This window comes from Orycteropus afer, unplaced genomic scaffold (genome assembly GCF_000298275.1).
Source record: "Orycteropus afer afer isolate SDZICR_OR568_19922 unplaced genomic scaffold, OryAfe1.0 scaffold00084, whole genome shotgun sequence".
Lineage (NCBI taxonomy): Eukaryota > Metazoa > Chordata > Mammalia > Tubulidentata > Orycteropodidae > Orycteropus > Orycteropus afer.
In genome coordinates, this window is record NW_006921671.1 from 10503845 (window position 1) to 10529928 (window position 26084).

General features: G+C 36.4%; 1 protein-coding gene across 1 annotated transcript in view; it reads right to left on the reverse strand.

Moving 5' to 3' along the window:
• The window catches only part of LOC103197855 (fibroblast activation protein alpha), a 127379-nt gene that overhangs the window by 40627 nt on the left and 60668 nt on the right, over window positions 1-26084 (reverse strand). Inside the window, exons 6-12 of the mRNA XM_042781075.1 lie at window positions 25393-25445; window positions 21179-21251; window positions 20381-20501; window positions 18875-19029; window positions 16252-16355; window positions 13872-14007; window positions 10091-10135 (exon numbers count right to left, since the gene is read on the reverse strand). Of these exons, the coding sequence (XP_042637009.1) occupies window positions 10091-10135; window positions 13872-14007; window positions 16252-16355; window positions 18875-19029; window positions 20381-20501; window positions 21179-21251; window positions 25393-25445 (687 nt within the window). The remainder of the gene's footprint in view (window positions 1-10090; window positions 10136-13871; window positions 14008-16251; window positions 16356-18874; window positions 19030-20380; window positions 20502-21178; window positions 21252-25392; window positions 25446-26084) is intronic.

The window sequence follows — 26084 nt, forward strand, 5'->3', positions numbered from 1 at the left end:
GAAGGAAGATGGGGCAATCTACTTCTGTAGTGAAATTGCCTCGGAAACCCAAGGAGGGGTCACTATGAGTCGGGTCTGACAATGGCAGGAAGTTTAACGACCTCTTTCCAATGTCTCCTCACTCCACAGCCCGAAAGACAACAGCTAATTCTGTGTTGTCTTAATCATGAAGATATAGAGTCTTGGTCACAAAATATTTTAAGGTATCACATTTAAAAAAAAAAAAAATCTCATACCTGCAGCATTTTGTGTATGTGTGTGTGTGTGGTTGAATATATATATATATATTTAATTTTTGAATATACACATTGACTTTTGCAGTGTTTCCTTCCCTCCCCTCTCTTGTAACCAACAAAGAAAGTTTCCTTCCATATATAAACAATAATGAACTGCTACAATACTTGTTCTTCTGTGATTGACTTATTTCACTCAGCATAATGTCTTCCAAGTTCATCTATGTTACATGGTGGTTTTCAGATTCTACATTATTCTTTAGTATTGCATAGTATTCCATTGTGTGACTGTACCATAGTTTGATTATCTATTCTTCTGTTAATGGGCACCTACTTTGATTCCATCTTTTTGCTATTGTAAATAGTGCTGGATGAACATGGGTTGCATATATCTGCTCTTGTCCTGGTTCTCACTTCTTTAGGATATATACCTAGTGATGGGATTGCTGGGTCAAATGATATTTCTAATTCCAACTTTTAAAGGAATCACCATACTGCTTTCCACAGTGGCTGTAACATTTGACAGTTCCATCAGCAGTGTATGAAAGTTCCAATCTCTCCATATCCTCACCAACATTTGTTATTTTCTGTCCTGTTGAACTTTGCTGTTAGTGCTGGGGCAAGATTGTGTCTCACGTTGCTTTGATTTGCATCTCTCTATGGCTAATGATCATGAACATTTCTTCATGTGTTTGTTGGCCACCTGAATGTCCTCTTTGGTGAAGTGTCTGTTCATGTCTTCTGCCCATTTCTTAATTGGATTGTTTGTCTTTTTGTTGTTGTGGTATTGGGGTTTTCTATAAATTTTAGAGATAAGTCCCTTGTCAGATATGTCATTGCCAAATATTTTTTCCCAATCTGTAGGTTCTCTTTTGACTCTTCTGGAGAAGTCTTTGGAAGCACATAAAAATTTAATTTTTAGAAGATCCCATTCATCTAGTTTATCTTCTGCTGTTTGTGCATTTTGAGTTATGCTTGATAGTCTGTTTATGCCATATATTAGGGCTTCTAAATTTGCCCCTAATTTTTCCTTGAGGAACTTTATAGTTTTGGGTTTCACATTTAAGCCTTTGATCCATCTGGAGTTAGTTTTTTGTGTATGTTGTGAAGTACAGATCTTATTTAATTTTTCTGCAAATGGATATCCAGTTTTGCCAGCACTGTATGTTAAACAGACAATCTCTTCTTATGTAATGGATTGCAGCTCTTTGTCAAAAATCAGCTGACCATAGGTCGATGGATCTATTTCTGGGTTCTCAATTCTGTTCCACTGGCCTATGGGTCTGTTGTACAAATACCAGGCAGTTCGGACTCCTGTGGCTGTATAGTAAGTTTTGAGATCTGGCAGTGCGAGACCTCCTACTTTGTTCTTCTTCAGTAGTGTTTTGCTTATCTTCCTTTCCTTTCCATATAAAATTAGTGATTGGTTTTTCCATATCCTTAAAGAATGTTGAAGGGATCTGGATTGGGATTGCACTGGATGTATAGATCTTTGGTTAGAATTGACATTTTCATCTTGTTCAATCTTCCTATCCACAAGCATGGTATGTTCTTCCATTCATGTAGATCTCTTATGGTTTCATGAAGTAGTGTTTTGTAGTTTTCTTTGTACAGGTCTTTTGTGTCCCTAGTGAGATTTATTCTCAAATATTTTATTTTTCTGGTAGCTATTGTAAATGGTGGGAGTTCTTGTGGTGTAGTGCCTAAGGCATTTGACTGCTAACCAGAAGGCTGGCGGTTCAAACTCACCAGCCACTCCTTGAAAGAAAGATTAGGCAATTACTTCCATAGTGATACTGCCTCAGATACCCAAGGAGGGGTCGCCGTGAGTTGGATCCGACTCAATGGCAGTGAGTTTTTTTTTTTTTTTTGGTATTGTAAATGGTATTGATTTCCTTATTTCCTTTTCAGCAATCTCTTTGCTGGTGTAGAGGAATCCAACTGATTTTTGTATGTTGATCTTGTATCCTGCCATGATGCTAAATCTCTCAATTAGTTTCAGTAGTTTTTTTCTGAGTCTCTTGGGTTTTCTAGGTATAGAATCATATCATCAGCAAATAGGGATAGTTTGACTTCTTCCTTACCAATGTGAATATCTTTGATTTCCCTTTCTTGCCTTACTGCCCTAGCTAGGACTTTCAATACAATGTTGAATAGAAGTGGTGGTAGAGGGCATCTTTGTCTGATTCCTGTTCTCAAGGGGACTGGTTTCAGTCTTTCTCCATCAAGAATAATGTGGGCTGTTGGTTTTGCATACATGCTCTTTATTATGTTGAGGAATATCCCTTCTATTCCTATTTTGCTGAGAATTTTTATCAGGAATTGGTGTTGGATTTTATCAAATGCCTTTTCTGCATCAAATGATATGATCATGGGGTTCTTTTCCTTTGTTTTATTTATGTGATGGATGACATTGATTTTTTTTCTAATGTTGAACCATCCTTGTATACCTGGTATGAACCCCACTTGATCATAATGAATTATTTTTTTGATATGTTGTTGGAGTCTATTGGCTAGGATTTTGAAGGTTTTTGCATCTATATTCATGAGAGATACAGGTCTGTAGTTTTTCTTTCTATTGATGTCTTTGCCTGTTTTCGGTATCAAGGTTATGTTTCCTGCATGAAATGAATTTGGGAGGACTCTATCCTTTTCTATGTTCTGGAACAGTTTGAGTGGGTTTGGTGTCAGTTCTCCAAATGTTTTGTAGAATTATCCAGTGAAATTGTCTGGGCCAGGGCTTTTTTTTTTTGTAATTTTTTGATGACCTGTTCAATTTCTTCTTTTGTTATGGGTCCATTCAAATTTCTACCTCAGTCTGTGTTAGTTTAGTTAAATAGTATGTTTCTAGAAATCTGTTCAATTCTCCTAGATTTTCAACTTTGTTGGAGTATAGTTCTCCATAGTATTCTGATATTATCTTTTTAATTTCTGTTGGTTCTGTTGTAACATCACCCAATTTGTTTCTTATTCATGTTATTTGTATTGTCTCACTCTTTTCCTTTGTTAAATTTGCCAGTGGTTTGTCAACTTTACTAATCTTTTCAAAAAACCAACTTCTAGTCTTGTTGATTTTTTAATCTTTCTATTTTCTGTTTCATTTCTTTCTACTTGTATCTGTATTATTTCTTTTCTTCTAATGACTGTAGGCTTTCTTTCTTTTTTTTTTTTTGCTGTTCTTTTTCTAATTGTTGGACATGTTGGGCTAAAGTGTTGATTTTGGCTCTTTCTTCTTTCTTGGTGTTTGCATTTATTGATATAAATTGGCCTCTGATCATTGCTTTTGCTGTGTCCCAAAGATTTTTGTATGTTGTGTTTTCATTCTCATTTGATTCAAGGAATTTTTTAATTTCACTTTTATTTATTCTATTACCTATTCAATTTTTTTTTTTTTTGCCTTCCTCTTATAACGTTCTCAAGGAAGAAAACAGGGAAAAGGGCCAGACTGCAGCACAAGCATGGGTTATGGCCAAGGAAGCTTAACCAAGGGAGGCTCACCACCCCCGGACTCTTCCCACAGAGGGGTCTGGGCTCTAGGTCGGTCTCTGGGGGTGACCCTCCAGGGCCCAGCCACAACTATGTGACTGAGACCCCCCCAAAAAAAGGGCAACTTCACATCATCAACTGACACATGGCACATGGGCTCCAGCATCCCGGCTCCCACATGCCCCACACAGGTCCTCCGTGTGCACTGGGCACATGCAACCTGTCAGGGGGAAGAATGGCTTCCCAAGAGGCACCGGCACACGGTAGGAAGGCTTGGGCATCCCGCGAGGCATGCCCCTCTCTTACCGACTCAATCCCCCTTCTTGTCATGCCTCTCCTCTGGAGAAGCACACATAGGCACACACATGAACACACCCACATGCGCCAGCAGTGATAGGATGGCCGGGCTGAGCTGAGAACTGGAACAACACTGCCACTCAGCTTCGGGCACATGATGAGCAACCTGGAGTGCTCCAGGGGTACCGCCAAAGGGCTGGCTTAGATGCACTCGCATGCTTTGGGAGATGCACAGTGCAGCAGGTGGAAAGGGCCCTCCCCACCATGGGGAAGGCCCAACTCAAGGCACAAGGCCAGAGCGAGCAAGAGGATGGTTGCTCAGGTCAGAGAACCCCACCACCATTGCCCTGAGGCAGGGGGCTAGCAGGATCAGGCTGGAGTCTGCACCCCTGCCTTTCATGCACAGCCCACAGGTGGGGACGAGAGAAGATGGGCCAGCGGGCATAGCAGTCTGGTTCATCATGAACGTCTGTCCCTCGCGTCTGGTGCAGGGAGAACACCGTAACATGTGGTGTCACATTGATCCCTGTCATTTTCAAGGAATGTGTTATTCAATTTTTATGTGTTTGCTCTTTTTCTGTCAATTTACCTATTGTTGATTTCTAATTTTATAGCATTGTGATCTGAGAAGATGCTTTTCAGTATTTCAATGATTTTAAATTTATTAAGGCTTGCTTTGTGGCCTAACATATGGTCTATCATGGAGAATGTTCCATGTACATTGGAAAAGAATGTATAGTGTGCTGTTTCTGGGTGAAGTGCTCTGTAGATGTCTGTAAGGTCAAGTCGGTGGATTGTATTGTTTAGTTCTTCTGTGTCTTTGTTGAGTTTCTTTCCAGTTGTACTATCTTTCATTGAAAGTGGTGTATTGAAGTCTCTTACTATGACTCTGGGGGAGCTCCTGTGGCATACTGCCTAAGGCATTTGATTGCTAACTAGAAGGTTCAAACCCCTCAGCCACTCCTCAGAAGGAAGTTTGGGCAATCTAGTTCCGTAGTGATACTGCCTTGGAAACCCAAGGAGGGGGTCGCCATGAATCAGATCCAACTCAATGGCAGTGAGTTTGGTTGTCTTTTAGTATGACAACTATTTGTCTTTTCAATTCTGTTAAAGTCTGATTTATGTATTTTGAGGCTCTTTCACTGGGTACATAGATATTTATTATGGTTATGTCCTCTTGTTCAATTGATCCTTTAGTCATGACATAATGTCCTTACTTGTCTCGTATGGTGGTGTTTGTCTTAAAGTCAATTTTATCAGAAATTAATATCGCCACTCTTGCTCTTTTATGGTTGCCATTTGCTTGATATCTCTTTTTCCAAGCTTTGATTTTTAGTCTATTTTTGTGTTAGTAAGGTGTGTTACTTGTAGACAGCATATTGATGGGATATGTTTTCTTATCCAGTCTGCCACTCTCCATCTCTTGAGTCATGCATTTAATCCATTGACATTGAATGTAATTATTGACAAGTATGAATTTGTTGCTGTCATTTTGTTATGTGTTTTTTCGTGGTGTTGCTGATTTCTTTATTCCATGTAATTTTCTGTGTCGAGCTCATTTTGTTTATGAATCGTGTTATCACTTCCTTTGTTCCAATTGTTTTAGTATCTGCTAAATATTTGTGCTTGTCTTCTTTTTTATTGTGATGTGAAGGTTTATCATTTTTCTTTGAGGTTACCCTGTGATTTATAATTTCCTTCCCAATTTTAGAACAGTCTGTTCTATCTTGCTATTGTCTTGACTTCCTCACCATTTAGAAGTTCTGTAACTACACAATTTTTTTCCTCTTTTTGGTTTGCAGTTATCCTCATTTTCCAATCGATGTCTCAGGTTCCCTGTTTATACTCTTGTAGGCTTATTTACTTTGTATACTTCCATAACTGGGTTGGTTTCTGGGTTATGTCATCATGTGTGTTAATAGTCAGTTGTTGATGGTTCTCTGTCCTAAGGACTCCCTTTAGCATCTCTTGTAAGGTTGGTCTGGTTTTAACAAATTCACTTAATTTCTGCTTATCTGAAAATGTTCTAATTTTACCATCTTATTTGAGGGACAATTTTGCCAGGTATATAATTCTAGATTAGAAATGTTTATCTTTCAGGGTTTTATATATACCATCCCATTGCTTTCTCACTTGCATGGTTTCTGCTGAGAAATCAGAGCTTAGTTTTATTGGTTGCCATTTGTAGGTAACTTTTCATTTTTCCTGTGCTGCTTTCAGGATTCTTTGTCTTTGGTTTTGGTGAGTTTGATGATGATATGTCTTGGTGAATTTCTTTTGGGGTCTATCCTGTTTGGGGTTTGTTGGACTTCTTGAATGGATATATTCTCGGCTTTCATCAGGGACATTCTCCTCCAACAAATCTTTGACAATATTCTCTGTGGTTTTATTTTTTTCTTCCTGTTCTGAAATTTCAGTTCCAAAAACTTGTAGGTTATTCCTTTTGATGGTATCCCATATGAACCTTAGGCTTTCTTCATTTTGTTTTGATCTTTTTTTCTGACTGATCCCTTTCCAAAGAAATATTCAGGTTTTTGTCTTCAATTACATTAATTCTGTCTTCCATTGTTTCAATTCTACTTCTTTGCCCTTTTAATATGTTATCTATTTCTGAAAATTTAGTCTTAATCTTCTGGATTTCTATCTGTAGATTTTGTATTGTTTCTAATTTTTCATTTATTTTGTCATTTTATTCTTGTATTTTCTTCTGAAATTGTTCTAGGGTTTTGTCTGTGTTTTCCTTAATTTTGTCAGTGTTTTCCTTGATCTGTCTCTCAATCCTTTGACTATACTTAAGTATAATTCTTTTGAATTCCATATCAGGGAGTTCCAATGCTGCTTCTTCCTCAGGGATGTGTTCTGGGTCTGCATCCTGCTCACTTGCTTCTACCAGTTTATCTTGCTTCTTTGTGTGGACATTGATGGTCTGTTGTCTCTGAGACATTATGACATTGTTGTATTTAGATCTCTGCTAACTATTTGTGAAGAGCAGTTAAGGGTGAGTTAGGCTCTTCTTGGTGGTCATTTATCATTGGCCAATTGGTGGAGAAGGAAGTGGTGGCTCTCACTGAGTAAGTGGAGCTGCAGGAGGTATGGGTGTGGTTGCATCATATGGTCATGGTTGCTGTCTTCCACTCAATTAGACAAAAACAACAATAGAAAAACTATCAAAAAAGGAAAAACAAGTGGACAAAAAACACACCGCATAAACACACAGGAACAATCACAAAAAAAAAGAAAAACAAAAGAAAAGAAAATCCCACAATATCTCAGGAGGGGGAAATAAGCAAAAGGAGGTAGAGTAGGAGAATAATGAAGAAAAAAATGGGAAAAATGAAAAAGGAAAACAAGGAATGGGGTTAACCACAAGAAAGAGAAAAAAATGGGAACCAGGAACAAGGAAGAGAGAAAATGCTGAAAACTAGAACCTGGGAAGGGAAGGATAAAGAATAATAATAAAAATGATGATAATAATAAAAATAATTTTAAAACAGACAAAAACAATCAGACTAAAATAAAAGGAAAAAAAAAAAAAAATCTGTGCAGGGTAGGGCAGGGCACCCAAGCTCCATCAGAGCTCATAGACTGGGATGGAATTCCTGCCAGCCCAGAAGGTGGGTGAGAGTGAAGGATGGCTGCACCTCCATTCACCAAGAGGGTGTAAGGTATAAGAGTAGCAAAGGCAATATCGCACCTTTCCAGTACTCTGAGTCTGGAATGTCCTTGAGGTTCCTGGCAAGTGGAGCCTATTCTTAGGTCTCTGAAATCTGAGAGAAGGCTGTCACTTTAAATATCCAAAATGGTCAAACTGCTTGTAAACATTCAAAATGGCTGCGCTCTCTGGACAGGCAAAAGTTCAAGGCTCAGCCTGCCTTCTTTGCTGCTTCCCCTTTTATTCATGGGCCACCAGTGCAGTCCTCCAGGTAGCCCCTGGCTACCAGTGTTGATTTTTAAGTTAATTCTTAAGTCCTTACACCACTTGGCAATATCCAAGCTGTCCGTGCTGTCAGGATCACTGGCAGACTGCAGCTCTGTATGTCTCTTTTTTGGAGTTTTCATGCAGGTTCTTCTACTAGTTGAAGTTTAGTCCACTTCTGTATCCTTCCTTTCAAAGCTCAGGGCTCCAGGATTATCTTCTATATCTGTATTAATTGTTCCCCCTTTTGTTTGTTGAAGCGGATCTGTGTAGTTTATTTGCCTATTCTGCCATCTTACCCCAGACTTCCCAAGGTAATATTTTTGAGAGGGTTTTTTTTTTTCTTCTGTATCATTGCTGGTATATAGGTAAAATTAACTATTCATAGTATTCTATTAACATTATCATGAAAACACAACTAAAGTAAGTTTTCAAGCATTTTTCCTTCCCTTCATTCTTTACTGGAAAAAGTTTGCAATGGGAGTCAATTATTCAATTAACATTCCATTTCCTCAAACTTTCAAATTCTATCTATGAAATATCTTTCTGGACAGTGACTTTCTGACTGATCAAGCTTCAGAAAATTGAGAGAATCTTGTTCATTCACTGCATACTGCTGTTTTTTCTTTTGTTATTTAGTTCAGTGAACTCAAATAGGACTTTCCTATGTTTTTCCCTGAATTATGCATCTTGTTGTTGTTGTTTGCCGTCGAGTCGGCCCCGACTCATAGCGACCCCTCCTTGGGTTTCTGAGGCAGTATCACTACAGAAGTAGGATTGCCCAACCTTCCTTCCGAGGAGTGGCTGGTGGGTTTGAACCGCCAGCCTTCTGGTTAGCAGTCAAGTGCCTTAGGCACTATGCTACCAGAGCTCCTAATTATGCATCTAGGCTCATTATTTCACTACTTGAGAATTCATTTTACATTTACTATATATAATTAATGAAGTAATCAGATTATAACTATCTGATTATAACTATCTTTAACCAGTTGCTGATGAGTTGATCCATAACTGTCTAGTTACTGAATAAAAGCAAAGTCTCCTTAACTAAAGACAGAGTGCAAAATCTTTGGATCCAGAAAAGTATGCAACAAAGCATTCTTAATATCTGAAGATTTTTATTTTGCCATTTATTTTCTCCTTAGAAACTTTAAGCTTGGATTTCTGCAATCTGTGCTATCTTACAAATGACTTCAGAAATCTTTATTTTCCTGATATTATGGGTTTACATATTAATCCAGGTCCTAAGAGTCTCTTTTTTCTTTGTGTAAAGTATCCAAATCTCAGAGATGTAGCCCCTAGATACACTTTATTTCCCATTAAGTGTTAATTGGATCTTATGTTTGTGATAAGTGGCAACATGCATACGTTGTTGTTGTTGTTATGTGCCATCGAGTCAGACCTGACTCATAACGACCCCTCCTTGGGTTTCCAAGGCAGTATCACTACAGCAGTAGATTACCCAACCTTCCTTTCGAGGAGTGGCTGTTGGGTTTGAACCGCCAGCCTTCTGGTTAGCAGCCAAATGTCTTAGGCACTATGCTACCAGAGGCTATTTGATAGTCAATATTCTTCTAAAGCATATTTTCCCCACTAAGAGTCCTCATAAATCACTGAGTAAACCTACCCCCAAACTCCATATATAAGTGATCAAAAACAATTGAAAATATATATTTTTATTTGGTACCAACTTATCTAAAATTTGGAATGAATATATACATAGGAAATTCAGTTAAGTCTGTGTAAAATTTAATGAGGTAGACTGACTTTAAATTACAAAGGATATTCAATCTATTTTTTCTCTTTCTTCCTGGATTCAAATATCTAAAAATTATGTAGATGGTTTTAGGCAGATCAGGAATAGTGCTCCTTTTTGACTAGTCTTTATTGTATTTAAGAAATAAAATTAAGTATGGCTATCAGGCAGTCATTTGAAAAATATTAAAATCAAGACATGAGGAAAATGATTTATGTTCAATCGAATTGTCAAAATATAAACATTAAAATTATCTGGCACAAAATTACTTGCTGTTTTTTACCTTGATATTTTTCTATGAAAACAAGTAGTGCCAGTTTGGATATATTTCAAATAGTCCTTTGATAGCTGAGAATCTGTCAAGTTTCATTAAAATATAAGGAAAAGATAGCAAAATCATACTCCACCAGCCCATCCAGTTCTGCTTTCTTCTATGTGCTCCTGGGTCTGAAAGACAAAGATCATATCAAGTACAGTATTGGACAGACTTTTTTTTTCTAAATATTATCAGGATAATTTGAACCAGTTAACCTACCTAGTCAGTGTGTACTGTTGTTAGTCAACTAACTTCAAGCTTACATTTAAGATTACAATATTCAAAATCATGTATACACGGGTAATCTAAATGCTGGATCTTATTACAGATGTACAATGATTCTGGCCTTTTGTGAGGTCACTTGGAGTTATCACATCTATCAAGGACAAGCACAACCTAAGCACTTGAACCAAACCAAACTCACTGACATTAAGTCAATACCGACTCGTAGCCACTCTCTTTGGGTTTTTGAGGGTGGTAAAGGTTCATGGAAGTAGATTGCCCTGTCTTCCTTCTGCAGAGTGGTTGGTGGGTTTGAACCACCAGCTTTCTGGTTAGCAGTCAAATGCCTTAGGCACTGTGCCACCAGAGCTCCTTTAAGTACTTGATGTGGTAGGTAAAAAAGAATTTTACAGTGATGTTAAGTTAAATTCTTTCTTTTCTCAGTCTTATGAAATAGCTAGAAATTTAAAATTTGCACTGAATCTTATTGTGATATTTATTTCTTCATCTTATAATCGATCATTTATTTAACAAATATCTACTAAGCCTAAAAGGACAGATAAAGACAGATAAATGGAGAAAGAAGAACATTCTAGGTAGAATGAACAGCATAGAGACCAGGGAAGCTCAGAAGATTAAAATGAATGAAATGAAGTGTCACTATGGGGAAGAGTTAGAAGATAAGGGAAGATGTGTAGGTGTCAGTAAGATCTTGGAGAAAATGCTATGACATCCTAAGAAGACTAAGCCTGTAGGTAAAGCCTTTGAAGGATTTTGAATTCACAATTGGAGTATATAATTAAGCACATGTTACAGAGACTGGATTAGAAATGGGTAAAATGGAAGGAAGCAAAGAGATTAATTGGAAGGTTCTTGTAACGTTTGGAAGATGAATAACAAAGACTGAAGTTAAGGTAGTGCTAGTGAGGATAGAGCATAGCAGATGGAGTCAGAGACAATTAAAAGTTCAAATCCTTAGAAATGAATTTGAGTTACTATCAAGTGGTAACAGAAACCTCTGGTGTAGACAAAAAACATCCGAAGCATCTAAAGGAGAGACTTGAGACAGAAACCTCAAGGCCATCAGCAAACCATCTCCTTTTCTTCCTAAGGCCACAGCTAGACTACATTTTCTAATCTCCCTTCCAATTTGATGTTGTCATATGATATGTTCTAGCAAGCAGAGTATGGGCAGAAGTGACAAGTGCTACTCGTAGGGCTAGTCTATAAAAACCTCTCATACAGAACCCTCTGTTCTTTTTTTTTCCCTATTTTTTTCCAGTCCCCAGATAGATGTTGATGCTCAGGTTTGAATAACCTTGGAAGCATTGGAAACCACTGAATGACGATAACAGAAATGTCATCAGCCTGAGTTCCTAAATGACTGTATGGAGAATAGTACCACATCCCCCATCCTACCCCCATTACCTGGACACACTAGTAGATGATTACACACATGCGTAATAAATTTCTACTCTATTTACTCACTTACTTATTGAAGGCTTTTTTTTTTTGTTGTTAGCCTCCCTTGAAAATACATGAACTTGGATAATACTAAGATGTCTAGAGGAGTCAGAGAAGAAAAGCTGGAAAGAAAAAGAACATTCAGTGAAATAGAAGGAAAACCACGAGAGGTCACGAAAGGCAAGGGAATAATAAATTTTAAGAACAGTTTGACTTTTCTTTCCTACAGGCATAAGCCAATGCCTCAGAGTGAACAAGACAAGATTTGAAAAAACAGTGAAACTTTTTAATCCATTATTTTTAGCCATAAAGATAAAATTAATCTAAATCCCTTTTGAAAGGAAGAATGATGTGAATTACTTTTCTTCCTGAAACTACCAATTTCTTAATAAATATCACTAATAGAGGTATTTTATAAATAACTATTGCCAATTGTCTTTGTTTCTTTGTTTTGGGTATGATTTTCAACATGAAGGAAGTGTTGTTAGGTCACATTACCTTAAATATTTTTTTTTCCAGAACATGCAAATGTGTCAACCATCAATAAAGTGGTTGAATAATTCAACACTGAACTGTTCTTAAATATGAATTGTATCCCATGGATTTGTCAGATTATTTGTCTTAAAACAGAGATCAGTTAGAAATTCTAAGGTTACCCCAACCTGGTATTCTAAGTTTAATCTTTTTGTTTTGGGGCCATAAATTAAAATCTATATTTCAGGGAATCCCACAATTCATTGAATGAGCATCTTAAATGTTCTGTCAGTTGGAGTAAAGTTGTCTCAGATTTTGATAAATTAGAATTTCAAATTCCAAAGAAATAAGAGTTTTTAACTGCCTAGTATAAGAGTAAAAAATTATGACTACATGTTCAATCTTACAGTTTTCAAGCTAAGAAAATTAATGCAGTAGTTTCCAATACCCAAATTCAATGAGACTGTTAAAGATTTATTCACCCAAAACTGACTAATCAGATCAATGGTTTCTAATTAGCCAGCATACTCAAGATTGGTCTATCTTTTTCTGCCTATGATACTTACTGCATTAAAGCCAAAATCTTCTGTCTGCGTTGTATACCAAGATATAAACAAGATAAAAATAAGCTTCTAGCATATCCCATCAAAATTAGTCAAGCCTCTTACAGACACAGTAGTGATTTAGAAAATATTTTTAGCCTGAGTTATGTTGACTATTACAGTCCTGATATATTTCCAAACACATTCAGATGACTTTTTCCTTGCAAAACATAATGTCCTAATTTCTAGATGGAATTTAGTTGTTTACTTTGATTGCTCTGTTATTTGTTTTACTTTATAAAATAGGCTTATTCTATGTTTAGTTTAATGAAACTTTTTTTTTTTCATAATTAGAAGCCTCCTGAAATATACTCATCAAATTTCCTATTTAAAGAAAACATTTTGTATTTCTTAGTCTCTAAGATGAGTACTTATGAACAGACTTATTTTATAGTTTTAGACTGGTGAAGTCATCCTCTGACTTATTAATTCAAAAGGCTATGTTTGGATTTGAGCAAAAGAAACAATTAAAACCCAACAATAAATTGTTGCCTAGTTCTCTACCCCACAATTAATACAGTAGGGGACACTCTCTTAAGATAACAAGATTGTTTGATCTGATATTTCATGCCATGTTTGCAGTTGTCTACTTTTGATTTTAGAATGGAAATATTTGGCTTTCTTTTGACTATATTCATTTCTTTGGGAATTTTTCTTTTTCAATTTTGACCTTGAATAGAATGTGCCCCACTTTCATTTTCTCTTTGGTTCTTTTGTACAGAGCTCTAATTTCCCTAATAGACCCATCTTATCTTTTCATTTTCTTTTTTTCTTTTTCTTTTTATTGTCAATCTTATAATCTCAAAAGGATAAATTTCAATCCTAATTGAGAATCAGTTGTCTGATTCTCTCAATGTCACATTGCTTCATTATTTTTCTCTATTGAGGTTTTAAGGCTGAAGTGACTCAAATATATAATATACATACATACAAGAAATATCCTAGTTATTTGTTAAAAATAGTACACCTGTGAATATAAAGTGCTTATTTGCAAAACAGGAGTTGAGAGCTATAGCCCTGGTTTTATAATGCAAAATGCTAATTATATTTAAGGTTCCATTACCATGCTTTCATCTTTAGAAACACACAGTGGTGATATACTTACCTTTGGACAGTCCCATATCTGCCAGTTTTCCCTAAAATCACATATAGACAACACTGAAACATTCTGGACTCTCTTCAGCCACTGCAAACATATTCGTTCATCAGTAATCCACGTAAGCCAACTGAAATAATAATCACTGCAAATAAATCAAAACAGGAAGTCACAATCATCAGTCAATATCACATTCAAACAATTTTCTAATTTTTGCTTTCTAAAGAATGTATATTATTATAGAATATTTATTCAGTAGATGAAGAAGGCAAAGCTTTCCTATTCCTAGATAGAGACTTTAAAAATATCTGCTGAATTTTAAAAAATACTTATAAAGAGTCCATTCATCTAATGAGATTATTTCATACTTGAGTTTTCTCTCCATTTTGGAATTCATGTCTTAGGAAAGAACTTAAGGCATAAGGCCAAAGCTACTGGTCAATCTGCACACATACACAAAAGCATTAAATTGGCTACTTTGCATAGGTAAACTCAATTTTTCACTTTTTAATTAGTTGAGAGAAAGCCCAGTATGGTGGAAAAGCCAACTTTCTCTCTGGGCAGGTTTGTGTTTGAAACTAGGTTTTAGATGTGACCATGGGCAGGTGTTCAAATTGGGGTTAGTGTCATAATTAGAAATGATGTATAGGAAATAACTCAAATAGTGTTTGGCACATACTGGGTGTCAATGAATGGCAGCAATGATTGCTTGGCTCTAAGGATAAACTTGTAGATAGAGAATACCAATGTAAATGAACCACAGAATTTTGGATATCAATGTAAAAGAACCCACAGAGCTGGAAGGAGACTAAGTCAAGTCCCGGTTTTATCAACAACTAGTTATGTGAACTAAAGTGACAAGCAAAGCACTTAAGAACTATGCCAGCTACAAAGTGAGTGCTCAAAAAATGGTAGCTCTTACTATCATATTGCTAGTATTTTATAGATACTCATAGATACTCAGACACATGTCTTGACTCTTTCTCTCATGTTCTTTCCACCATTCCTTTGTTCCCTAAGGAGAATGACATTTTTTTTTTTATATATATGTTGTATTCAGTCAAATTTTGACTTCAACTAGATTGGGGGGGTAAATAAGAAATGATTTTTAATAATCACAGTTGTGTTTGATTATCCAAGAATGGATTCACCCTGACAAAACCCCACAGGGGCCTGGAATGAAGTTCTTTCTCTTGTTAGTGATCAATCTTTGGCCCTGGCTGACTCTCTTTCAGAAGGCAGAAGAGAAGACAAGGCTTAAGCTGCTAAAACCAGTTGCTGTTAAGTGGATTCTGACTCATGAGCCCCCCACATGTGTCAGAGTAGAGCTGTGCTCCACAGAGCTTTCAGTGGTTCAGAAGTAGTTTGCCAGGCCTTCCTTCTGGGATGCCTCCAGGTGGACTAAAAGCTCTAACCTTTGGATTAGCAGCTAAGCACATAGACTGTTTGCATGACACAGGGACTTTTTGGGCTGTTAGGGGCTGGGAAGTAGTAAGGAGGCCCATAGGCAGCATCTGGGGAATCCCTCACCATGATCGACGTCAAACAGAATGACAACAGAGGACTGGTGGTAGCTGGAAGGAAGGTTGGTGGGGCCTGGAAAGTTGCTGTAACTGGACTCATCAAACAAGGCCTATATAGGACATCATGCTGTGGAAGTGAGAATGTTTCAGGTCCCTGTCTGTCTACAAACCAAACCAAACTCAACTGCCATTGAGTCAGTTCTGACTCAAAGTGACCCCCACTGGGTTTCCAGGACAGTAAATCTTTACAGATGGAGATTGTCCCAACTTCCTTCTACGGAGTGACTCACTGGTTTGAATCACCAGTCTTCTGGTTAGCAGTCAAATGCTTTAGGCCCTGCACCAACAGAGCTCCTTGTCTGTCTATAGTTATTCCCAAAACAGATAATTCTACAGCCAGATAATTGAGAATAGATTACATCCCAGTGGAAAAAAAAAATGCTAATATTTGGAAAGGGTTGAATTTCTTATTTATCATACACATGTAATAAGAATAGGTCTACAACCTAAGTTTGAGAGAAAGCAGGCCAGACTTAAAAGAAGTCAAGGTGAGGACCAGTATAAATTTTATTATTTCTGTCAGTCCCAAATTTAAATTTGAGTGTCTGAGGAAAGTATCACTTAGACTGATCATTGAGGTCACCTTTATATGTGTGGAAAGTGTAATATCTAACCATCATTTTAAGAAACTTCTGTGTGATTTTCAAAGTTGTATATTTTAATTTTGTCTTATAATTTCATTTTGTTGTTTTATAGCATGAACATAATAAACTCAATAGAAAAGCTCTATAAACCTTGATTAAGAAATTTTAAAGTGTAATAAATTCACTTTGGTGAGTGGTGGGAAGAATCTGAGATTAATTTACCTTGAGGCTATCACTGCTGGAACTGGCACTTCTGTGGGACCTACATGTTCAGGGTAAGTGGTGTCAATAATAAACATCCGAACAACAGGATTCTTTGCCCCAGCCTGCCAAGAAAATGGAAATATATGATCTTATAAAATTCCAATTATCACCAACATTTTAACAATACTTTAGGAATTGTTGTTGTTGCCTCAGAGTTGGTTCCAATTGAAAGTTCCAACTGTTCCCATAGGGTTTCCTAAGCTGTAATCTTTACTGGAGCAGATCACCTGTTTTTTTCTCCTTGAAACTGCTGGTAGGTTCAAACTGCCCACCTTTTGGTTAGCAGCCAAACATTTAACCATTGCTCAACTAGGAATTTGGGTATATTTTTATGTTAGTAATGCTGACCATGCTCCTTTTGAAAACATTCTATCCATAACATGACTAGGAACTTCCTTTCAATTTTACTTCAGGGCAATTACAAATATTACATCAACCAGAGTGAAAACACATATTTTAAATGTTTAATAACAGAGCTTTGATTTACAGGGAAAAAATATTTTGGATATGAAAATATAATTCTGTGATTGATAGTGCTCTTTTCTGATTTCTAGGGTAGAGCTATTATTAGTAGTAAGATAATTATAATAATAATCCTTTTGCTATGTGCTAATGGGAGTACAGAGTGGGGTCAGTTTTGAGAGAAGAGTGGAAAGAGAAATAAATGAAAGATATTTTTGCTTTCGCCCTACCATTGGATTGAGGACAATCACCTAGCTGGTTATAGTACTACTGGTACCATTCTCAAAAGATTAGAGAAACCTCACCTCCAAATAAGATGTCCATGGGAAGTTACACTTTTCTTGTTTTAAGCTTTCTGTGCTACTATATGCCTGAAATTTACATGACAGTATAGCTCATGCCCAGACAGCTTCTCTTTAACTACAGAAGAAGAGAATCTTACAAATGTATTAAAATTGAAATCCGTGAAGTTTAGGTACATAGTCTTAAATGACTCAGTGATTTCGTATTCATCTAAAGAGTTGTTCAGTCCTTTTTAGGACCTCCTTTTTTCACACCCAAGTTTGGCTCAGCCTTCCTTGGTTCTTTGGAGTCATCCTACCCTTCAGTCCAATGCCAGATGTTTCTCTCAGCAACTTCAGTCTGCAAAGAAACATGCAAAATTTGGTCCCCAACATCCCTATCATTTTCAGTTACTTTTCAGATCTGGTTTCTTTATCTTTTCCTGCTCAAATAGACTCTCTCAGAGATCCAAGTTCTTTTCTATCTTGGGTCTGTAGTATCACACCTCTTACTTGGAAACATCTCTAGCTTTCAGACTTTCTACACAGCCCTTGAAAGACCACTTACTCATCTCCTATCCATTGCCTTTTCTCAAATGGCTTTTAACATAAATACCATTGTTGGTAGCTGCCTTCTAGTTGGCCCCTGATTCACAGCAAGCCCATGCACAATGAAACAAAGTACAACTGGCCCTGTCCCATTTCCATGATCAGTTGCAGCTAGGACCATTGTAATCTACAGGGTTTTCATTGACTGAGTTTTTGAAGTAGAGCATCAGGTCTTTCTTCCTAGTTGGTTTTAGTCTGGAAGCTCTTCTGAAGTCTCTTCTGCATCACAGCAACACACAAGTCTCCAATGACAGTTGGATGCTAACTGTGCATAAGGTGCATTGGCCAAGAATCAAACTCATGTCTACCAGATATAAGGTGAGAACTCTACCATGAAAACACCAATGATCCCAATATAAATATTAAAATATCTGTAATTCCTACTTTTCTAGCTATGACCACTTTCGCTTGCCTCAGAATCCACTCACGTGCATGCCACATCCATCTCATTGTTGTCAGATATAGGAATTCATTGGGTCCATCGTGGCAGCGCTCTCTTTGGCAAGCATAAACAATAAGGACTAAAGAACAATGAGCCACATTCTAGTATGTCCTTGTGCAAGAGAAGAATTTATGCTTTGATACTGCTCTTTAAAATTTTTTGTCTAAGAAATGATGTTATGATACTTCTCCACTGTGATCTGGCCATTCTGCTACTGTACACACAGGTCACCTCTCTCCAGACTGATTGATTGAAAAGCATGTATACTAAGAACTGTAAAATGTTAGAAATGTAAGGAACTTTGAGCTTATACCGTGTAGAATTCCCCTGAAAGAAGACACTCAGGGTCACAGAGTTTATCTTGCTTGTATGTCCAGAAAAGATTAATTCTATCTGCATTTACCTGCAGGAAGATCAAGTTCAACATTTGTGTTTCCCATTCTAGTCCACATCATGAGAATTTAAGAAAAAATTGCAAAACAGAACTTTACCCTGAATTTAGAGCATGAAATATGAAAAGAAATAAAATTAAGTTAAGCTTGTTTTTCCTCCATGATCTAGACCATATGTTCTTCAAAGATTCTGCAAAGACTACTTCATCCAGTAAAACCAGATGTCCAAAGCAACAGATGTCCATATAAATAATAGAGCACAGTACAATGTTTGCCTTACAATGCACAAGGATAAGAAACTCTCCAAACTTGTTGATCCCACCTCTATTCATCGTAATGGTTGCTCATTTTGACACTAGGAAAATGAAAGCATCTGCTAAAAGTATTCAACATACCTTTGGATATGGAATATTTATCGTTCTAGGATACTGTTCATCTCCATAATAGGAATAGGCAATAACTGGTATGTCTGTATCATTAAACTCTGCATATGCTAAAAATTTTCCATTAGGAGACCACCAGAGTGCATATTTTGTAGCAAGCATTTCCTCTGAAAAATAAGTACTGGCATATTAATTACAATTATATTTTATTTTAAAATCATTGTAAATAGTTTAAGATAGCTATTTATTGAATGGAATAATTTATCTAATGTGAGGGTGACATGTGCTCTATTTATCTAAAAAAAGAAAGAATTTGGGTCAAAAAGAATAGTTTAAACATATATCCCATATCAAACATCAATTTGCTCTAGTTAGGAATTAACCTTAGTCAGAAATGCAATTTTTAAAACAATAATAAATATCACAGTAATAATTAACTTTTCCTTGGAGAGCAGATTTTGTTTTTTCTATGGCCACCTAAAGTAGCAAAAAGAGTTTATTCTACAGAGGGACTAAACATTGAAATGTTGAATTTTCTCCTCAGAATTTTTTTTTTAACCAAATGTAGTTTAGCTGTATTTTTTAATATAAATGTCTGGACTAAAAGATGTTTTAAATTCCAATTAAGTCCTCTCAAACCAAACCAAAGTCACTGCCATCCAATTGATTCCAACTCATAGCGACCCCCATTGGGTTTTCAAGGCTGTAAATCTTTATGGAAGCAGACTACCTCATCTTCTGCAGAGCAGCTGGTAGGTTTGAATCACCGACCTTTTGAATAGCAGCCAAATGCCTTAACCACTACATCAACACTACCACAGCTCTTTAATTAAGCCCTAGTTGCTATGAATTACTATTTTTACATTTTTATGTCAATATCTATTTTATTATTAATATTTTAATTATAAATACCTGCCCTGGAATAAGGGAAGGAGTCACGAGAGTATCAAAAACTAAGATTTTTCCACAAAACTCAAAACTCACTGCCGTTGCGTCGGATCCCACTCATAGTGACCCCTCCTTGGGTTTCTGAGGCCGTATCACTATGGAAATAAATTGACTAACCTTTGTTCCGAGGAGTGGCTGGTGGGTTTGAACCACCAGCCTTCTGGTTAGCAGTCAAATGCCTTAGGCACTACGCCACCAGAGCTCCTATTTTATATTTTCCATAAAATAATATTTTAAAAAATAATTCCTTTTGGAGAAAATATTCATTTCTCATGAAATAAAGCTGAGAAAATATACTAATACAGGGCCTGAGAACCATATACTTTTTTGAATATAAATTATTATTATAACATTATGTATAGTGTTTATGAAAATAAATTCCACAGTCTTCTGATAGAAAGATTTTGTTTTTTTAGAGTTTGCAGGACCTGTTTATAACCTGAGCACAGCTTTCACAAATGATACCACTCATCTAAATAAGATACCACCTATCAGAATCCTACTAAATGTATGAGATTATTTTTAAATGAAAGCCTGAAGTAGCAGTAGTAGAAAAAGGACATAGATTACCTTCATAAACCCAGTCTGGGATTCCATTAAATATTTTATTTTCTCTTCCAGTATATGTGATTTGAAAAGGTGGGTCTCCTGGTCTTTGTATCAAATAGATGTTGTTTCGATAGACATATGCCTGGAAGTAGTGGTGAGTCATTAATAAACAACTCTATAAACAATACAATGAAAGTTGCATATTTTTGTTAATTATTCACCTAATATCTTCACAAAGATTCACAACTAAAATATTTTAATAGGCAAATTAAAAAACTCCATCCACAATAACATCAATTGTGATTTTTAAGGTCTATACAAAAAAAACAATAATAATATACAAAAATAATAAAAATAATTTTACTATTATATTAACTGTCCTATTAATCAAAGAAATAACTATGCATATTGCCAGAAAGTCAAATAAATTTCCGAATATTAATAGCCAGCTACATCTAATCTTTATTTAGAGTCCTTAAATAAGGACTTGGACAAAATTTCATGTTGTCTGAAGCTAGTCTGGGAAACTTGTGAAAACCATATTTTTCCTGAGCTTTCTGGCACAACGCATTCTGGCTGAGTATAAGGATAAAGTTTTTAACTGCGATATTTAAAGAAATCTATCCATGAGCTCGAGATTTTGCGGAATTCTCAGATGGGTTTCAATTTATCAAAACCCTTTCCATTTTTAACCACTAAAATAGTCATGAATGCATTTTTTTTTTTTTTCTTTCAAGGAGAGAAATTTAACAAAGGCCAAAAGCAAATGGCTCCTCTTTTATTTAAATGATTAAACATTTCTATAATTTAAACACTTACTAATTTACTCCCAACAGGCGACCAGCATAAATACTGAATTGGACGAGGAAGTTCATATCCTGTTACAAACTCCCTGGGGGGGGGGGTGCAAGAAAAAAATTGCCATTCAATGCAAAGTAATAATAAAAAAAACCTGTACAAACAGAGAAAATAAGCAAAACAATCAAGACTCATTCCCTCTGATTTTACAAATATAATGAGAAGAATGTAGGAATGGGGGTGGAGACATTGATGACAGCCACAGTCCTTCCACTAGTTACTTAAATGATGTTGGACAGTTCATTGAACTTTTCTGGGTCTCAGTTTTCTGACCATTATAGTGAGGTGACTGAATGAAGGATTTATGGACTGTTACAGTGGTAGCATCTCTAGAGATTATTTAATACTATTCCCTCTTCTTATAGAAAACAAACTTGAGATACAAAGAGACAATATGCCTTGTTAAGGTCACTGTTTTAGTTATCCAATATCACTATCTGGTAGCATAGTGGCTAAGGCACTTGACTGCTAACCAGAAGGCTGGCGGTTCAAACCCACCAGCCACTCCTCGGAAGGAAGGTTGGGCAATCCTACTTCCGTAGTGATACTGCCTCGGAAACCCAAGGAGGGGTCGCTATGAGTCGGGGCTGACTCGACGGCACATAACAACAACAACAACAATATCACTATAGTACCACTATAAAAGAAATAATAGGAGGAACGGCTTTAACCACCAGAAATTTATTTTCTTGCAGTTTAAGAGACTAGAAGTCTGAATTCAGAGTGCTGGCTCGAGGGGAAGGCTTTCTCTTTCTGTTGGCTCTGGAGGAGGCCCTTGTCTCTTCAGCTTTTGCTTCCTCCTTCCTTGGAGAATGGGAAATCTCTGTGTGTATTGGCATCTATCTTACCCCATCTCTGCTTACTCCAATGCTTGTTTAATCATTTTTATATCTCAAAAGAGATTGACTCAAGACACTCCTTACACTAATCTTGGCTCATTAACATAACAAAGATGATCCATTCCCAAATGGGTTTATAAGCACAGGCTTTCCAACACATATTTTTAGGGGACATAATTCAACCCATAACAGTCATATTACTAGTTCTTGGTAGATTCCTAATTAAACTCAAGTATTTTAACCCCTAAGACTAAACTTTGCACACACCAGACTGTGATGGCCACAAAAGTGACTTGTAGCTCTGAAATTCTATAATTGTACTGAAGTTTAATATGTACACTTTCACATTCTCATTTCCAGCCCCTATCTCTGCAAATGTATATGCATTTCAAATTTTGGAAACTAAGATGCCATTTAACAATCTCCCCAGGGATCTGACTTGAAATCAGAAAAGGAAAGGAACATCTGATCTCAAGCTAAACTGAAAAAACAGATCGTATACTGGGCAGTACGCCTTAAGCTTGCAAAGTCCTCCACCCATGGGGAAATTTCAAATATCCCATTGGCCAAAAATCTCACTTTGATGCTTAAAGTCATCCTGCAAATACTCAGCTGACTGACTTGTATTGTGGAGCATTAGCTCTTCAGTAAGAATATGTTCAGAATTTTACATAAGAGAATCATAAGATGTTATGCTTAAGTTTTGACTTTTTTCTCCTTGAAAATTATTTCAATAGTTTCATCGAGACTAGCTTTATGGGGGAAGCAAAGTAAGACATGATTCCAAGGAATAATCTGAGGAGCCTCCAGAAAGACTCTCTTGCTTCAAAATAATCTCTCTCTAACTAGACCTAACCTGTGCCTGACATGTCTACCTTTCCCACTGCTTTACAGTATAAGCACCTGTGAAGACCTATGCCACATTTCACATTGATTTAACATATTAGGTTGTGTAGCTTGAGGCCTAGAGAGTACTGGGAGAACATAGCATAAGGACAGACCAGTTTTGATTGGAGAAAGTGTTGCCCCTTGGGGGAGACCATCAGTACTGCAGTGAGGACAGTACATGAGCCCCAGGCTCATATACTTGAAAGAGATGTGAGGTCACAGGGAAATGAATGACCCAGGAGAGAAGAAGTTGGTTCTTCACCTGTTTCACCTTTCTACCTTGTGCCAGTTCTCATGTTTCCTTTGATATTGTAACAATGCCTTACTTTTCCTTATGCTATGGAATCATCTAGGCACTCATAAAGAGAGTACCAAGCTGAAAATCTCAGTGCATGTCTTTTCAAGAGTTGATAAGTCCCCTTTGCAATCTTTTCTTGTGTTTTCTATGTCTTTAACAGTATGAAAGAAGGTTAGAGTGGCTGGTTAACTATGGTTGCCCTCTCCTCAGACTTCCTCCTGTAGATTGAAACCAGAGCTATCTTCATTTTCTCTGTGGTAGATTTTTTTTTTTTTTAACACTTTATTGTGATTTGGGTGAAAGTTTACAGAGCAAATTAGTTTCCAATTCAACAATTTATGTACATTTTGTTTTGTGACGGTAGTTACAATTCCCTCAATATTATAGTACACATCCCTCTTCTTCCCTATATTCCTCATTTCCATTCCCCCATCTCTCCTGCCCTTCCTGACTTCTGAACTTTGTTGTTGGGCAAATGCTGCTCTTTTGGTCTCATATTTGATTGTTCCAAGAAACACATTCCTCATAGGTGTTATTATTCACTTTATAGGCCTGTCTATTGTTAGGATGAAAGATGATTTCTGGGAGTGATTTCAGTTCAAGGTTTGAAAGATGTCTAAGAGTCATAATCTCTATCAGACTAGAAAGTCTGGTCTTTTTTATAACTTTGAATTTTCTTCCACGTCTTTCTACCACTCTATCCAGGACATTCTGTTTTGATCCTGATCAAAGCAGTGGTAGCTAGTTCTTCTGGTCTCAGTCCTTTGGACTAATTGTTTCTTGTTTCCTTGAGTCTATAATTTTCTTCACTTCCAAATCATGGTAGACTTCCAAATAGTGGTATTCAGTCTTGTTCTGAATCTCAACAAATTTTCCATCTTTCACTTTCTAAACTGTACTATATTTACTTGACAACAAAGCAATGTGACAAACTATAGTTGTGCAGGAGAAAAATAATAATCTGTGGGGCTGATTAAATTAATATAGCACAACAGCTAAATATTAAACATGAGTCTTGGCCATAAGCTCATAAAATCCATGAATAAAATATGAGTATTGATCATATTTAAGAATCTTCTTCAGTTTGTTGTACCTCAACCTAGGGTGTACATGGACTATTTCAAAATGATTAAAAGAAAAACAAGGAAATGATTAAAATATTAAGAAATTTTGTTGAAAGACTAAGTTCGACCTCACTGAAGTTTTCTTGTGAGTACAGTTGGTGGTTTGGTCTCATTTGTATTCCCATATCTATGTCTTACACATAAGAGATGCTCAATGAATACTTCATGAATTAGGTGATGATGTGGTTACAAAGAGACTCAGAATGTATTAGCAGGATTTAGATTCTACTTTAAGAAGCAGTTCCTATTTCTTAATTGGACCATTTAAAGAGATCAGTGTTATTCTTTATCTGAACAATTAAAAGAAGTAGATAGATAATTTTTTTTTGATGTTTTGCACTCTTGCTTGACAAAAGGGGAAATAGACCAGAAGATTTTTCCTTAAGCCATGTAACTATTTTTCCATTTTATATAACAGCAAAGAGGATATCACATTAAGATGAGTAACTAAACCAATTCATTGTCCATACTTAGCCAGAGTGATTTTTCTAAAGAGCAAATCTGATCATGTCATTTCCTATTAAAAACCCTTCAGTGATTTCCTATTGCTGTCAGAATGAGATCTAAACTCTTTTTAATGGTTCCTTATTATTATTTAGCTCATGCTTCCTGGCCTTGCCTCCTTCCCAATCTTACACCACCTCCCACCAGCCACAGCACTCCTCCAGTTTCAACTAAACTGGCCTACTTTGAGTTACTCAAACTCTCCATGGTCCCTTTGAACATTTACATAGGTTCTTTCAGCCAGTAACTATTTCCATTAATCCTTCACCTACCTGCACATTCTTCTATTTATTTTTATTTTCTGTTGTAAATATTGGACATAAAAATACAAAATATCAGTCAACTAAAAAGAGATGAGTTTCCCATATAATTATTTCATTGAATCTCCTGAGTTAAATACAAAAAAAATAAGTGAATAAATCAGTAACAAGATAATGTAATTTTAACCTCAAACCAGAATTGGCAAGAAAAAGTCTAGATATTAGCTTTAAGTAGTATTAATAAATAAACATGAAGTTTTACCCATTTCTAAGATCATAGATGTGATATGTTGCAGTGTAAGAGTATCTCCAAAGCTGTCAGAAAGAAGAGAGATAATGACAAATTATGATTTTAAATAAACATTATTCATAATATATAAATATTAACATCATCCATCACAGATTTCTACCACTTGCTGTCAGTTTGTTGTGCAGTAGTTCCTGTGGTATTAAAAGCTATGCCACTGGTATTTAAAGTCCAGCAGTGTCACCCTTGGTGAGCAAGTTTCAGCACAACTTCCAGACTAAGACAGATTAGGAGGAAGGACCTGTAGATCTACTAAAGAAAATGGTCAGTGAAAACCTTATGAAAAGCAGCAGAACATTCTCTGATATTGTGCCAGGACACAAGCCTCTCAGCTTGGAATATGGCATTCAAAATATGACTGGAGAAAAGCTGCCTCCTCAAAGTAGAGTAGTCCTTAATGGTGTGGATGGAGTAGAGATTTCAGGATCTCCATTTACTGATGTGGCATAACTCAAAATGAGAAGAAATAGCTCCAAACATCCATTAATAGTAACCACAAAAGCCAAAGCCACTGCCACCAAGTCAATTCCATCTCATATCAACTCAATAGGACAGAATAGAACTACCCCATAGCCTTCCCAAAGCTGTAAATCTTTACAGAAGCAGACTGTCTCATCTTTCTCCCATGGAACAACTGATGGGTTGGA